We start from the raw sequence: 14991 nt of genomic DNA, 5'->3' as shown, positions 1-14991 counted from the left end.
GCTCCGTCATTTGCTACTGAAGTGACATGGAAGATGAGAAAGGATGAGTCAAAACCCACTGTTGGCATCCGCAAAGAGGCATTTCTTTGCAGTAGTTTGCCAACCACACAGGGTGTGGCCACCAGTAGTCTTCAAAGTCAAGGACCTAGCTCCTGCAACATTCCCTCCAGGAATTCTACCCGTTGATGGGCACTCCCACAAACACTGCCAGACAGCCAGCTTGGAGTCAGACAGAAAGGCCTGCAGTTTTCCATGGTGTGGCTGTGGAAATGGTGGTGGGTCTCTGGGTCCAGCAATAGACAGGACCAGAGGCAGGATGGGCAGAGCAGTGGGAGGCAGGAGTTTGTTCCAGGTAGTTTCACAGGCACAAAGATTCGGATCGTGTTTCTGCTCCAGCCCCTTCAGGATATCCTGTCATTCAGCCAGGGCATATATACAGTTGAGAGTGGCCAATGTCACGGCAACCCCTGGATTTGCCATTTTTCCTGTCTAGAGGCGGGTCTCACATATCATCTGGCTCAACCCAGGGAAAGGAGAGGGAAGGATTTAAAAACAGATACTGAAAGGAGAAAGAATTCACTGGGAGCTCTTCAGACAAAGTTAAAATAGGTAAACAGCTCTGACAGGGGCCTGGCACGGAGAAGGAGCAAATATTTTCTCGCCATGCTACGAAATTCAATCCCCTTCCTTCTTGGATTGGTTGTACAAAATTTCTGCTCCCCACCGGGAACTACAGAGCAGGTAAGACGAGACTTCTATTTCTTTAATTGGTTCATTTTCAGGGTGTGTTCAAAAGCTGTTTGCTTTAGTATGTTGTCAAGGGTAGAGAGTACTATGGGGGCTTCCTAAAATAAAGAGGAAGCTGTGGAGAATAGGATATGAGTGAAGATGCATCATCTTTCATCAACCCAGTTGGTTCTTTCTGGGCTAAAATGCCATTGTTGGGACTCTCAGAATTCAGTGCTCACATTCCTGGTTTCACTGCGGATTTTGGTATCCTGGGTGTGTTTTGTTTGTTTTAATCATCTCATCACTCACTTCCCATTGCATCATACTGAATGTAGAACATAACAGTGGCTGTGGAGAGATGTTCTGGGGAATTACCGGTTGAGTGATATCTGGCTGAGAAATACAGTATTATAAAATGCATCAGGTTTTCACCCTCTACCTTCCCAAGTTGTAGTAAAAGTACCCAGGGCACTTTTACACCAGCACGCCAGCCTCTCAAGCAAGATCCCATGCATTGTCACCTTAGAACAGTGGTCGGCAAACTGCGGCTCGCGAGCCACATGCGGCTCTTTGACCCCTTGAGTGTGGCTCTTCCTAAGCCTTAGGGGTACCCTAATTAAGTTAATAACAATGTACCTACCTATATAGTTTAAGTTTAAAAAATTTGGCTCTCAAAAGAAATTTCAATCGTTGTACTGTTGATATTTGGCTCTGTTGACTACTACCTTAGAACAAGTTCAATGTCAGGTCGGCAACAAGGCCAACCTGAAGGAGGGGATGTGGGAGTCAACCCAAGTGATTTAGTTGAAATGCATTTCTCAAGTTACGACTTCCGCTCTATGAATAATAAAACACAAATGTGATTCTGCATCTGTACCAGGAAAATTCTTATCAACATCAATTTTACTTCAGTTGGCTGTACTCTAATAATATTTTCACGGAAACATTGAAAAAGGCATAAAGGTTACTCACTCCAGTTCTCCAAGTTTGAACTGTGGTTTCATGAGTTTAACAAATATTTCTGAGGATCAGTGGCTGCTCCACTGCTTACTAGCTCTTCAACCCTGAATACTTTGGTTCTCCCTTGCCAGTGGTCCACACAGCAGAAATTACCATCATCACCATCACTGTCATCAGAATGTGTGGAGAAATCATGTGCTGACTGATGCTTAAAGCTGAGTTTACTCTTCAAGAAGAGATCCTATGAGAAGTAGAATGAGCCATTCTATTTGAAAAGGACAAGGGATTTTTTTGAAAAGAAAATATTCAGCCCTGGTCAGGCGCTGAGTTGTTTAGAGCATCGTCCTGATACACCAAGGTTGCAGGTTGGATTCCCAGTCAGGGTATATACAAGAATCAACCAAGAAATCCATAAATAAGTGGAACAATAAATAGATCGATCTCTCTCTCTCTTTCTCAAATCAATAAATTTTTTTAAATTTTTAGAAGAGAATATTAACCCTAGCCTACTAAGAAAGAAAAGACAAAGTAATGTCACCCCATGTGCTTACCCACAAGGAAAACCCTAATGTAAAAGAAAATTCTGCTTTAAAAAATAGTATTGTGACCATTAATAGAGATTAATTGAAACTATATCTAAGAGTGGCTTTTGTTATTCCATAAATACCATTCCAGCCAGAAAAAAAAAACAACACAGAGATTTTGTTTTTTTACCCACCCACTATACAGTGTGCAGGGAAGAGAAATGGCCTAGCGAGGAATCAGAAAGCCACTGACTCCCAGTGTAGCCTGAGACAGGTCACTGGACCTCCCCTCAGCTCAGTTTGCTCCTCTCTAAAATAAGGATGATGACACCTGCCCTACTTACCTTTGGGGTGGTCGTGTTCAAATACAATGATGCCTTTGGGAGTATGCATAACCATGAACTGCTCTGTCAATGTAAGGTTTCTTCTGGTGCAGCCTTTACAGATGTCAATAAACTTAGAAGTAGTTATGATGTTCCCAAGACCCCTAACCTAGAGCTGGGCCCCTTGGGATGACAAGAAAAAGTAAGAGTGGTGGTTTTTAAATGGAGAGCAAGACAACAAATATGTTCTACTGGCCAACCATAGAGAGGAGCAAGAGAGATGAGTGTCATTTTGTGGTGGTGTTAAACAGGGCCTTGAAGATATGAGGTTTGGGGAGCCAAAAAGAGGGGAAAGAACATTCCTATCAGGAAAGTCAACAGGCAAAACGCAGAGGTGGAGATAGAGAAGCCGTACAGGAATTAGCACTTTACTGCCTATGATCTCCAGTACTGGGCCAGGCAATTTGCACGTGGTTCATCATTTACTAGTAAAGTTCTGTGTGTCCTAGAGAGTGGCTATCAAGATATTCCTCTTATAGAGGATGGCAAAGAGGAAGAAATTCATTCTAGATTGAACACTTGGCAAGATGTTGATCCTGATTCCCAACTTTAGGTCTTTGACTCCCAAGTTGTCACTTTTCCTTATAGAAAGCTGTTTCTATTTAAGTTTGATGGGGGAAATGAAGGAAACTTGAAACAGGTGAGGAAATCCATTTGGGAGGATCAGCACCAGCACTGGGCAGTGAGGGATCCTCAGGGTCAAAGTCGATCTGCATCATTCAGCAGAACAGCTCTCTGCTACCTGGTGTCGCTCACTGTGTTGGGTATGCCTGTCTGGTTTCCTACAACTCATTAAGCCAATCGGCAAATATTTACTGAGCATTACTATGTGCCAGACACTGTTCTAGGTGCTTCGGACAAAGCAGAAGAGGACAAAGTAGAAAAAGATTGCCGCCCTCACGGAGCCCACATTCTAGCTGGGTTGTAATCCAAAGAATACAAATATCTTTGGAAAAGACACTGTATGCTCCATGGCATTTGGCACCCAGACGAGCCTATTCCCATGGAATTAATGCTGAAAGGATATCCTTGAGATTTGCCGATCTCACTGAAGAACTTACATGCATACAGTGGGGCCTTGACTTACGAGTTTAATTTGTTCCCAGACCGAGCTTGTTAAGGAGCTCATTAAGGAGCTCGTTAACTCAAATTACTCTATCAACTCAATGCAAAAAAATCAGCCAAGAGACAGCTGGTATCTCAAAAAACTCATTAGTCGGGACCCGAGTAAGTCAAGGCCCCACTGTATATGCATAGCCCATGGATACAGACAACAGTGTGATGAAGGTTGGGGGTCGGGGGAGGGGGGCGCTGAGGGCTAGTAGGGGTCAATGTAAGGAAAAGGAAGACATCTGTAATACTTTCAACAATAAAGATAAATGTTGGATTTTTTTAAAGAAAAGAGTACAATATATTTCCGGTTTCCCATTTGGAGAAGTATATGTCATGAAGTTACCTTACCTTGCTGGACTCCATAGTTTAGAGCAGGGATGGCAAACGCGTGGTACAAGCAGCCCTTGCACAGCCAGGCAGACATTGCTTGTCAATCCCAGCACTCTTTCTAGATAAGATTAAAAGCAGCCTGCCAGGCACTACTAATCAACCTTATAACCCTCCTTGTGATTCCACTGATGAAAAGTCAATGGAGAAGATTGGCCAAGCAAGGCTCGGCTAATGGAAGTTGATGTTTTCTTTTGTTTTTATGCTCTCACAGACAAAAAGATGCGATAAGAAGTCTCGGCTTGTCATGAGGACTGAGTGCCGATCCTGCCCGCTCAACTTTGAAATTGACTGCCCAGATGGTTACACCAAGGTTACCAATGGCTCCACAGGGGTTCGAGATTGCAGGTACTCATTATGAGAAAGTAGTTGTGCTCCAGTCTTGAAATTCAAGGGATTGTGAATCCAAATAGAAACCTCCCATCTCAAACACTCCAAAGCATTGCCCTGGTTTTCTCTTTCTCTAAGGCCACATTGAGCCCAAACTTAGGTAACTCACAACTATGACCTTGAGTCTAAAAAATGGATTGCATTTTAATACTAAATTGACTACATTATATTGCACACAAATATTCTCTCTTTCTTTTGCCCTTCTTTAGTTTGAAAATCTAGGCATTGTTTCACTTGGAAAGGGTTCTAGTCAGAGCATGTTAATAAGCCTTGGGTCTGACTCACTAACTAGCTATGGATCCTGGTACTAATTAGAACCCCAATAAGGGAGGCCAATGAATTCCAGCTTTGTTGTGTTTATGTGAGCACTGTATGCCTGAAATCCTTTTATGATTCAAAACTCTCATCGTTCGAGGTTAATCCTTGCAAAGGATAACCAACTGTTCTACTCACCAGCTAATAGTTGCAGCCATGCAGCTCAAATGAAAACACATTTTTTTATTTGCTTCGTCTACTAATTTAAAGCTTAGACAGTCCTCAGTGAGTTTCATTTTTAATTCAAGGATGAAAAATTAGTATTCTGTCTTACTTTTGGTAAAATGAAACCTTACAACTGTTAAATTTTAAATTTGTGTTTGCTTAATGTGACTGCACTATATTCTAAACCCAAATCATAATTTTTAACAGAAGTTTCCCAACATTAGCTGGATTGAGTTAGCAACCATATGTGGCAGTTGACTACTCAATTACCGAAGTGGGTGCACATTTCCAATTAGATCCTTTTAGAAAGTACGTCTGAAAGACTTAGGGTTCAAGGTTAAAATTATAAAGCAACTTTAGTGAGAACAGTTTTATACTGGTTACTTTTTTTCATGGCCATGATTGGCACTTGATTATGTCCCACTCCACTACCCTAAACACACACAAACACATAGAGGAAGGGGTTGAGGGAGAGATAATAAGGTTAGTGGACTCATGCTCTCTGTTTTACAAGTGAATATTTTTTAATATGTTCTCATTGACTTCAGAGAGGAAGGGAGAGGGAGAGAGATAGAAACATCAGTGATAAGAGAGAATCATCTATCAGCTGTCTTCTGCACGCCCCCTACTAGGGATCAAACTTGCAACCCGGGCATGTGCCCTGACCAGGAATCAGACTGGTTAATGCTCAACCACTGAGCCACACCAGCTGGGCTAGAATTGAAGATTTTGATTTGTCATTCATTTATACTGGAACAAACCCAAGGTTGGTTCTTGAGGGGCCATTTGGCTCTGCACTTGGCTCTCCTTTTTTGCCATCTTTATAAAGAGATGTCCCTGCCAGTATTCCACCCTTTCAAAGAGATTGTCAACTCTATCTCCAGCCCAACTGCCCCTAAAGCCAGTAACTCTGTGGTTAATTAGCTGCATCACCGGCACTGGTTTAGGAGAACAACCTAGAACTCACGGGCACAGCAGCATTAGTAACAGCCCAGGTGAAAGAAACAATGTTCATGGAAGATAACCTCTAAACACCAGAGTCAAGTCAAATCCTGTAATAAGCCATCCATGCAGAGATCCCTACAAATAGACATTGGTGATTAGCCTCCATAGAATTGCTATTCCAGAACTGTACCTCAGACGATACAAAAACTGTTCCAGGGAACTCATTATATCTCCCTCGAGGAAACTGTGGCAAATGCTGCTCATTACATTACACCGCCTCTCACAGGAATTTCTACATCTACGGTGTCCTGAGCAGTTGGTTTGATTTAAATCCACAGACCCTGTGCACCACATCACTTATGCTCTTTCTCTTCTTTCATTGGCTGCTGGGACACCCAGTGATAAGTTTGAAGTCCACTACCAGCGTGTGCCTAGAACCTAACATCATTTTTCCCATCTACTAACTTCACTCCGACATCATGCGAGATATTTCACCCCTATTTTCATTGGGCCCTGATGTTTTTCATTCATTACTTACAATTAAAGATAAACCATGATTATATTTTTTTCTATCTAGACAGTAAAATGTGATTGAGATTTTATATATATATATATATATATTCTTTTTTAAATCTAGGCAAGCCCAAAGACCTAAAAAATATTCTAGGGCAATCCAACTCCGAGTTGCTCTGATGATGGGTATGTCCCTCTTTACCCTTGAAGGTATGCCTTTGTGATCAGATCATACTCGCTGTCTATCCCTGGATGCCGCCACATCTGTAGGAAGGACTACCTCCAGCCTCAGTGCTGCCCAGGCCACTGGGGCCCAGACTGCATGGGTAAGTGGCAAACACCCTTCTTGGATTTGGATACTTGCTTCTCGATGTCCCGTTCGATGAGAAGAAGGAAAATGAGAATGTCAGTAAAAGGAGAATGTCGGCACCTTTTTCTGGAAAGGTGCATTTCTGTCAGGATGTAGAAAATTGTTCTTGCCCTCTCAGCTTTTCTAAAGAAATCTGCTTTCCTCCAATTAGAGATCTGTCTTTAAGAGAATTCCTTTACAATTCAGCAAAAAGGACAGGGGAAAGGCTACCTGTTCTTACCAAAAAAGGTCACTGTACATAGAGAGGAAGTAAGAATGCTGGATTCTTATGATCTCAAATTTACTGTAAGAAGTTTAATGACAACATCTCAAAGACTATAGTTATTGGTTGGCAACCAAACTAATCAATCAGTCTTCTAAAAATTTAAGTTTTAGGATGGAATAGCAAACTCTGTAATGACCATGTTCCACGGTAAGAAACACTACCAGCTAAATCAGAGTCAATAGTACAGTTAGACTCTCCTGTGGTCAAGCACAGCACTTATGAGCTGAAATGGAACTTCTATTCTGATTATAGATGTTTATACTCAAGTAGTGACTGCCTCCTTGTTATGACATGCAAACTATATGAGATCCCTTTTTTTCTTGGATAGTAAAAAATAAGACATTTTAATTCATGACTTTACCATTTGCTTTACATCTTCTAAAATGTACTGAAAACATCTCCTCAAGTATACACATAAAGGGAGAGATTAGTTCTCTTTAGTTGTTGTTCTTTTCCTGGTTAAAGTAATATAAACAGACCTGGCTGGTGTTGCTCAGTGGTTAAAGCATCCACTCACTCTTGGAAGGGTTGAGGTTTGACGCCTGGTCAAGGGCACATACCTGGGTTGCTTGCAATTGGATGTCCAGTCTCAGTCAGGTCAATATGTCTTTTTCATATCAATATTTCTCTCTCTATCTGCCTCCCTCCCTCCCTTCCACTCTCTCTTTAAAAAAATCAATGGAAAAATGTATCTTCCAGTGAAGATTAACAACAAAAAAACTAATAATAATGATATAAGCAAATTGTATACAGTTTATAAGGAAAAGAACAAAGAAAGAAAAATAGCAACTTGTGTTATGTCACACATATGAGACCCTAAATATTTTGGCTTATTTCTCTGGTTTTGTATTCCATATGGCTTCTAAATAGTTGCGCCCTATTCTACACATAACGTTGTCTCTGGTTTCTTTTTTTAACTAATGAAGAATAGCTTCCATTTACTCAGCATTGCTGACATTAGTTGCTAGAGAAATCCGTGGCCGATATTATCTGATTTCATTCTTAAAACAAATCCTGTAGTTAGACATTTTAATCTCCATTTTTCATATGAGGAATCAGATATTGGAGATGATCTCTTGCCAGTTTCCTTTGGGCTTTTAAGTGATCAAGCAAGTTCAAGTTCAGAGCTGCTGCCACCAAACTTGCCAGGGAGAGAGAAAAACGGGGTTTAGGATCTCCTGGCCCTTCTCTCTGTTAACTGCTCTGCTCTCAGTGTCACCCCAGCATGTCAGCACAGTGTGTTTCTAAGAGATTATTACATCGGAATCAAGCGATTAGCCCAGACTTCCAGATTTCAAGAACTTTTTTTGGTATCAAATGTGGTCATATCACATCCGGTCCTTATAGACATCCTGGTATACTAGAAAGAACTCTTAGGTTTTCTTTTCTCTCTCTAACCCACAAAAACTAATCTGGTGCTAAGCTATTCATCAGACACACTGAAGACAAGAAAAGGCTTTGTCCAAGATACAGTAACAGACGTCAGCATGTTCAACATAATGCATGGCAGACCACAGCCAGGAGAGCAAAGGCACTCTGGGTTTTAAGTTTGAATCCAATTCCATCATTACTGCTTTGGGCAAGTTATTTCCTGCATAGGCTCCAGTCCTTTTAGCTGTCAATGGGGGTAAAAAGTCCTACTTTACAAAAATATAGTTGAGGCTTTAAAACATCGGTACAGGTGGAAGCACTAGGCAAAGTGCACGACACTACGAAGACACTTTTAAAAAGTTGTATGAATCAATGGATGGGTGAACCATGGTCAAAATAGGCCTCTGATAACGAAAGGCAAATGAAATGGCACCCTTTCTCTGAAGACTTTCTAAACACTGGGTAACTCATAAAGCATGAGCAGGCAAACGGGACTCCAATCTCTCATGCCATCACACCGTGCTACGTGCACACGTGGCAGAGCTCACACCTAGGATCGAAGGAGTCTTAAGGGGTTCCTTGGACATTCGGGCATTTTCCTCTGATAGGTCTCGAGGCCATTGCAGCAAAACCTGTGGAAACCAAGGCGTGGACGTCCTTTCTGCTGGCCTCTCGTTGGGGCAAAAGCGTGTTCCCCTTTATCTTCATCTTCCGAACATACTCAGTGTCTCCGAGGGCTTCCTTCCTTTGGTTCGGGAAAGAGATAAGTCCTCTGCTGGGCTGTGGCTTTCACCTCTCCCCCACATTCTGTGGTGATGGCAAGAGATCTTGCCTGTCATTTCACATTTCCGCAAGGACAAGGCCACTCGGAGCTGCTGGCACGCACCCATCCTTCTTTCCGAGGCAGTGCGGGCTCTGAAATGGCCTTCGCTTCTAGGCAAGAGCAGCACCAATTCCTCTTTCATGCACTGAGAAATGCATCCATACTCAACGCCTCTGTGTTGCTTTTTAAATTATTTAACAGCTCCTTCTTCAAGTTAGAGCATAACTCTGTGATCCATTCTGAAAACATGGAAAGCGCAGAAAAGCACAATGAAAAAACATTACTCATCCTCTTCTAAAATTACAGCGTAGGGAATATAGTCCATAAAGTTGCAATAGCAATGCCTGGTATGAGATGGGTGTGAGGCTTATCGGGGTGATCACTTCATCAATTATATGTGTCTAATCACCAGGGTGTACACCTGAAACTAATATTGTACATCAGCTGTAATTGTTGAAAAATAAACATTATTAAAATGTTTATTCTTCAGAAGTAATATGTGTCTGCTAAAGAAAATTAGGTGGCACTAATAAGTGAAATAAAGAAAATAAACATCAATAAGCTTCCAAAGATATCGGCTCTTAAAATGTTGATGAACTTATAGAGTAATATACAGTTGTGGTTCGGAGGCACAGAGATTTGGATTTAACACTTACTCAACAGCATATACGTTCAAATACTCTTGATCAATTGACTTTACCAAACTAGGGCTCACTTTTATAGCCTGCATATTGGAAATGATAATCACCATGATTTTTTTGTGAAGACAAAAAAGAGAAAATGAAGCTACTGCTATTAACTGTTGTTATTATTCCTATCATCATTACCTTTTGCTATTTTTTGTTTGAAATACAAAAATTTGTGTACCTACCCATTGCCTTTATTTAAAATATCATACTTCTAACATAGCTTTTGGTAATTTGTCATTTTCACTTAACGGTGTACTGTGGAAATTTTCTATGCCGATACAAATGGTTTAGTGACACTTTTTTGAACGACTCTTCAGTAAATGTTTCATTGGATGAATGTTCTAAATTCATCCATTTAGTTCATAAATGCATTATTTGGAACATTTAAGTTATTTCCAATATTCCCTTTGTTAAATGAAACTCTAATAAACATCTTAATAGACCCCACCAAAAAAAAAAAAAAAAGAAGAAAGAACAAGAAGGCATGAATTCTCACTTGAGGAAAAAAAATATATGTCATCCTGACATAACAAAGGTGTTTCTACCCATATTTCATGTGCTTCTCCCTCACTGAAACTTGTACTGATTTATCAGATCTGCACATGAAAGTCTTTTCTCATTAGCCAAAAAACATGTTTTTAACCTTGAAACTTAATACACTTAAACAACCAATTTCTATTTGAGATAAAATAGATTTTTTTTATCTGAACATGCCAGTTCTCTTTATTTCACCATCAACGTTAACAGATTTGTGCTACAATTCAAAGTAATGGGAAAAGAATGTGGCAAAACAATCTATTTCAAAGGGAAATTACCTTGATTCTTCTTTCTGAGGTCAATGTCATTGAATTATGTGTATTTTGTTTTTTGGTATCATTATTTGCTTTTTTCCTGTTGTATGTTCTTTGCCATTCACTGCACACGTTGCAAATAACAGACTGTGTGGATTTGAATCCACTCTTTTAGGCATGCCCTTTTTTGGCTTTGAGTGACAAATAATGCTGAGTTTACATGAGGAATCTATTTTATATCAGTTTCCCATACAGACAGTTCCAACCAGAGCTATCAATGCAATACCAGCACATATTCTCTGCCTAGCTGTAACCCAAGCTTTTATTTTTTCTAATATATTTTTATTGATTTTTGAGAGGAAGGGAGAGGAAGAGAGAGATAGAAACATCAATGATGAGAGAGAATCATTGATCAGCTGCTTCCTGCACGCCCTGCAACAGGGGATCAACCCGCAACCCAGGCATGTGCCCTGACCGGGAATCGATCTGTGACCTCCTGGTTCATAGGCCAACGCACAACCACTGAGCCATGCTGGCTGGGCTGTGAGCCAAGCTTTTAAACAAAGATAGTGACATGGAGGAGGCACCTTGGGAGATAAAGTTACAGGGAGATCATTGGCCTCTTACTGGCAGGAAGTTCATTATCTTCCTCTAAAGAAACAGACAGCTGATGATTTGCTGACAGCTTATAACGGGTAAGCCTCCTGCATGGGGGAAGTCACAATGCAAGGACCACCAGGGTAGCAGGGAGCAAAGGGAAATGTGATAATGACCTAAAGTAGCCTCATCAGCTCCTGAGCCTCACAATGCATCAGAAATGTGCCCTCATAGCAAAGTCTAATCTCTCTGTTGAGTGTGGCTGCTGAGAATGTCTTTTATGACAGTCCCAGGTGACACTGTGATCTGCTGGCCTCCTCTGGGTAACCCCAGGTGACACCAGCAGAGTCTTCAGTTCTTTCTGTCCCCCTGGCAACTGGCACACTAACTGGCACACAGTAGGTTCTGAACGCATCCTTGCAGAATGTCTGTGCGCCATCAAAATGAATGAACCTGAGCCCTTTGCTTCCCTAGAGTGCCCAGGAGGAGCCAGGTCGCCCTGCAGCGGCAGGGGCAGCTGTGACGAAGGCATGGAAGGAAACGGAAGCTGCTCATGCCAAGTAAGTTCCGAAACGTGTTCGTCTCCCTGACTCTGCCCCTTCTCCTTAACTTTTGTCCCTCCTTAAACACACACACACACACACACACACACACACAATGGAGTCTCTAAGAAGCAATACTAGTAAAAAGAGTAGACAATCTGCAACAAAATGACTTATCAGAGGCTGGGAGCCTTGGAGTGAATCAGTTAACTGCTCAGCCTTGAGTGCGTCCATCTATAAAATGGGTTTGATAGTCATCCTGTGTGATTACATTTGATGAAAAGTGAAATAAGGTCATAGATGTGATACTTTGTGAAGCTGTACAGGGCTATAGAAATTGTTGTTACCACCACTCTTAGCTCTCGGTGCTGTCCACACCACCAATTGTCAAGCACGGGGTCTGCCATTGAAGAATTTCTTTGGTATCCCATGAAAATGACATTTTGCAAGTTTCAAGCCTTTGGTTGAAACACAGAGAAATCCTGAAAATGAATGAGCTGGGCTGACTTCAGAAATGCAACTGAAGGAGTTTTCGTTTCACCCTTGGGTGAAATTATGATGGCGCTCTCATCTCTTGCTCTCTATTTATATCTTTGGATTGACAAAGCAGCTTTCTTCTGGACTCGCTGTAAAAACAATGATGCAGGGATTGAGGTACCCTTATAACACAAAAACAGCAAAGAATAAAGGAAAAACACAAAGAAGGAGCTTCAGAATAGGCACGGCGGGAGGGATATATGAGAAGTAAGCACAGACCACACCACCAGTGACAAGCCCAGGGCTTCCTGGGCAATGCCGATCACGCTGGGTCTAACGTCATCTCCCTGGGGTATTTTGCAGGAAGGGTTTAGTGGAACAGCCTGTGAAACCTGTGCTGATGACAACTTATTTGGACCCAACTGTACAGGAGGTATGTCTGATTCTTCTGTAGTCTAATGCATTTGGAAACATAGAATGTCAAACAGCCACAGACCTCAGCAAGACTGATCCTTGGAGGGAAAACACTGAACAGTTATGTATAACCAAGTCTGCAAAGGCAAAGCAAAGAGTTAGTAACAAATCTGATAGAATGCAGTGTTGGGGAAAAAAAGAGTTTCTTGTGGTTTTTAGCACTTGCAGTCAGCTACTCACCAGTAATGCTGTCTGGCAAACTTGGGGGCACACAACTCCATCTCTCCAGACTCCAGGATCAGACATCCCCTGCTCTTTGCCCATCCAGTTTCTCCCTGAGCTCTTTCCAGATCCTGGTTTCAGCGTTGACCTTCTCCTCGGGGGCCTTGACTTCCACCAGAGATCCCACCACATTCTGGTCTGTCCCTTCCTTTTGGGAGTTCACAAAGAAATGCCTGAGGTGAGCAGAGATGGTTGGCTCCACTTTGCAGGGTAAACAAACAAACAAACAAACCTGACAATTGATTGGTCTAGTCCAGTGGTCAGCAAACTGCGGCTCACGAGCCACATGTGGCTCTTTGGCCCCTTGAGTGTGGCTCTTCCACAAAATACCAACTTCTGTGCATGGGCCACGAAGTTTCAATCGCACTGTACATGCACGCCCACACGTGGTATTTTGTGGAAGAGCCACACTCAAGGGGCCCAAAGAGCCGCATGTGGCTCGCGAGCCGCAGTTTGCCGACCACGGGTCTAGTCTCTTATTTTTGGTTCCTTCTTTTCCCCAGAAGTAGAGCCTGAAACAAGGATTCCAATACAAGTAGCATATTTAGGAGGTGATGGCAGAAACACTAAGAAAGTGACACAGGGGCATTAAAGGTGTGCTGTCAAGACAGAGAGCAGTGTGATGACCAGAGCTTCATGCCCTGGACTGGGGACTGTTGGAGTCATGGTTGAATACTCACCTCCAAGTTATCTCACCTGAGGGGAAAGGGAGTCACAGTGAGCTAGGCAGAATAAAGACCACCACCCCCCACCCCGCCAAAAATATATGTCCATATCCTCATCCCTTGGACCTGAGACTATATTACCTTATATGGCAAGGGGGGAATTACGGTAGCAGGTGGAATTAAGGTTGCTAAGTGGCTGACCTTGAGAGGGGAGGATGTCCTGGATTGTCCAAGTGGGCCCAGTGCAATCATAGGGTCTTAGACATGGAGGAGGGACACAGTGATGAGATGTGAGAAAGACTCCACCAGCTCTTTCTGGCTTTGAAGGTGGAAGGGGGCTAGGAGCAAAGCAATGCGGACAGCCTCTAGAAACTAGAAAAGTGAAGCAAACATTTTTCCCCCTCCAGGAAGGAGCAAAACCCTGCCACCTTGACTTTAGTATAGTAATTTTGGATGTCTGACCTCCAGAAATGCAAGGCAATGAATTTGTGTTGTTTTAAGACACTAGGTTTGGGGTAATTTGTTGCGGCAGCAATAGTAAGTTATTACATGCAGTCATGGGCTGGAGGAATTGTTAATTCCCTGCACTTCCAGCCCCCAGTGAGCATTCAGGTGGAGAAACCTTCCCAGGAAGCCTGTGCAGGATGCTGGAAGTCAGCTGGAATGCACACAGTTGGTAAGGCCTAGAGAATGTGGGCATGGCAGAGACAGTGTCTCCCAGATCCATAGTCACCCAAAAAGGATATATCCTTGGCCTTTCTCCAACACCACCTTGGTTCTGACTTTTATGGAAAAATCAAATTCAGTAGATACTGCATTTGGTTCAAATTTTCTTGAAGAAAATCTACACACACACACACACACACACACACATAGACATCCTACCCTCATAAGTGTGCACACTCTGGAATAAGTTTTATTGCAATACAGAGACACTGTCTCATTCTAATAATCCCTGGGTTCTTTGAAGGTAAATCCCTGTTATACCTCTTTATCTTCAGTGCCTTCCACAGTGCTATCTGCATGGTAGACATACATCCCACTTTTGTTGCTTAGATGAGTGAGTGAGTGAGTGAGTGAGTGAGTGAGTGAGTGAATGAATAAATAGCCTGATTTACTCCAGCCATGCTGTCCTGACTCAGAACTGTGGCGTTGAGAGGCAGCATATAGAGCTCCAACTTTAGACTCAAACTGGGTTTCAGCCCTGAAGCTGCTAATTGTGGGAACTTTAAGTTTATAAGAACATTCTCTCTATGCCTTCATCTGTAAAAACAGAAATAA

The 14991-nt window shown here is 42.2% G+C and overlaps 1 protein-coding gene across 1 annotated transcript in view; it reads left to right on the top strand.

The window, feature by feature from the left end:
- The first annotated feature begins 268 nt into the window (after positions 1-268).
- Positions 269-14991, top strand: part of STAB2 (stabilin 2) — a 126066-nt gene continuing 111343 nt past the window's right edge. Inside the window, exons 1-5 of the mRNA XM_059681820.1 lie at positions 269-741; positions 4311-4444; positions 6635-6750; positions 11805-11890; positions 12713-12782. Of these exons, the coding sequence (XP_059537803.1) occupies positions 664-741; positions 4311-4444; positions 6635-6750; positions 11805-11890; positions 12713-12782 (484 nt within the window). The 5' untranslated portion in view covers positions 269-663. The remainder of the gene's footprint in view (positions 742-4310; positions 4445-6634; positions 6751-11804; positions 11891-12712; positions 12783-14991) is intronic.

The sequence above is a fragment of the Myotis daubentonii genome, chromosome 2 (assembly GCF_963259705.1).
Source record: "Myotis daubentonii chromosome 2, mMyoDau2.1, whole genome shotgun sequence".
Classification (NCBI taxonomy): Eukaryota; Metazoa; Chordata; class Mammalia; order Chiroptera; family Vespertilionidae; genus Myotis; species Myotis daubentonii.
Note: the sequence above shows the minus strand (reverse complement) of the source record. Positions and strands in the feature narration are given on the sequence as shown.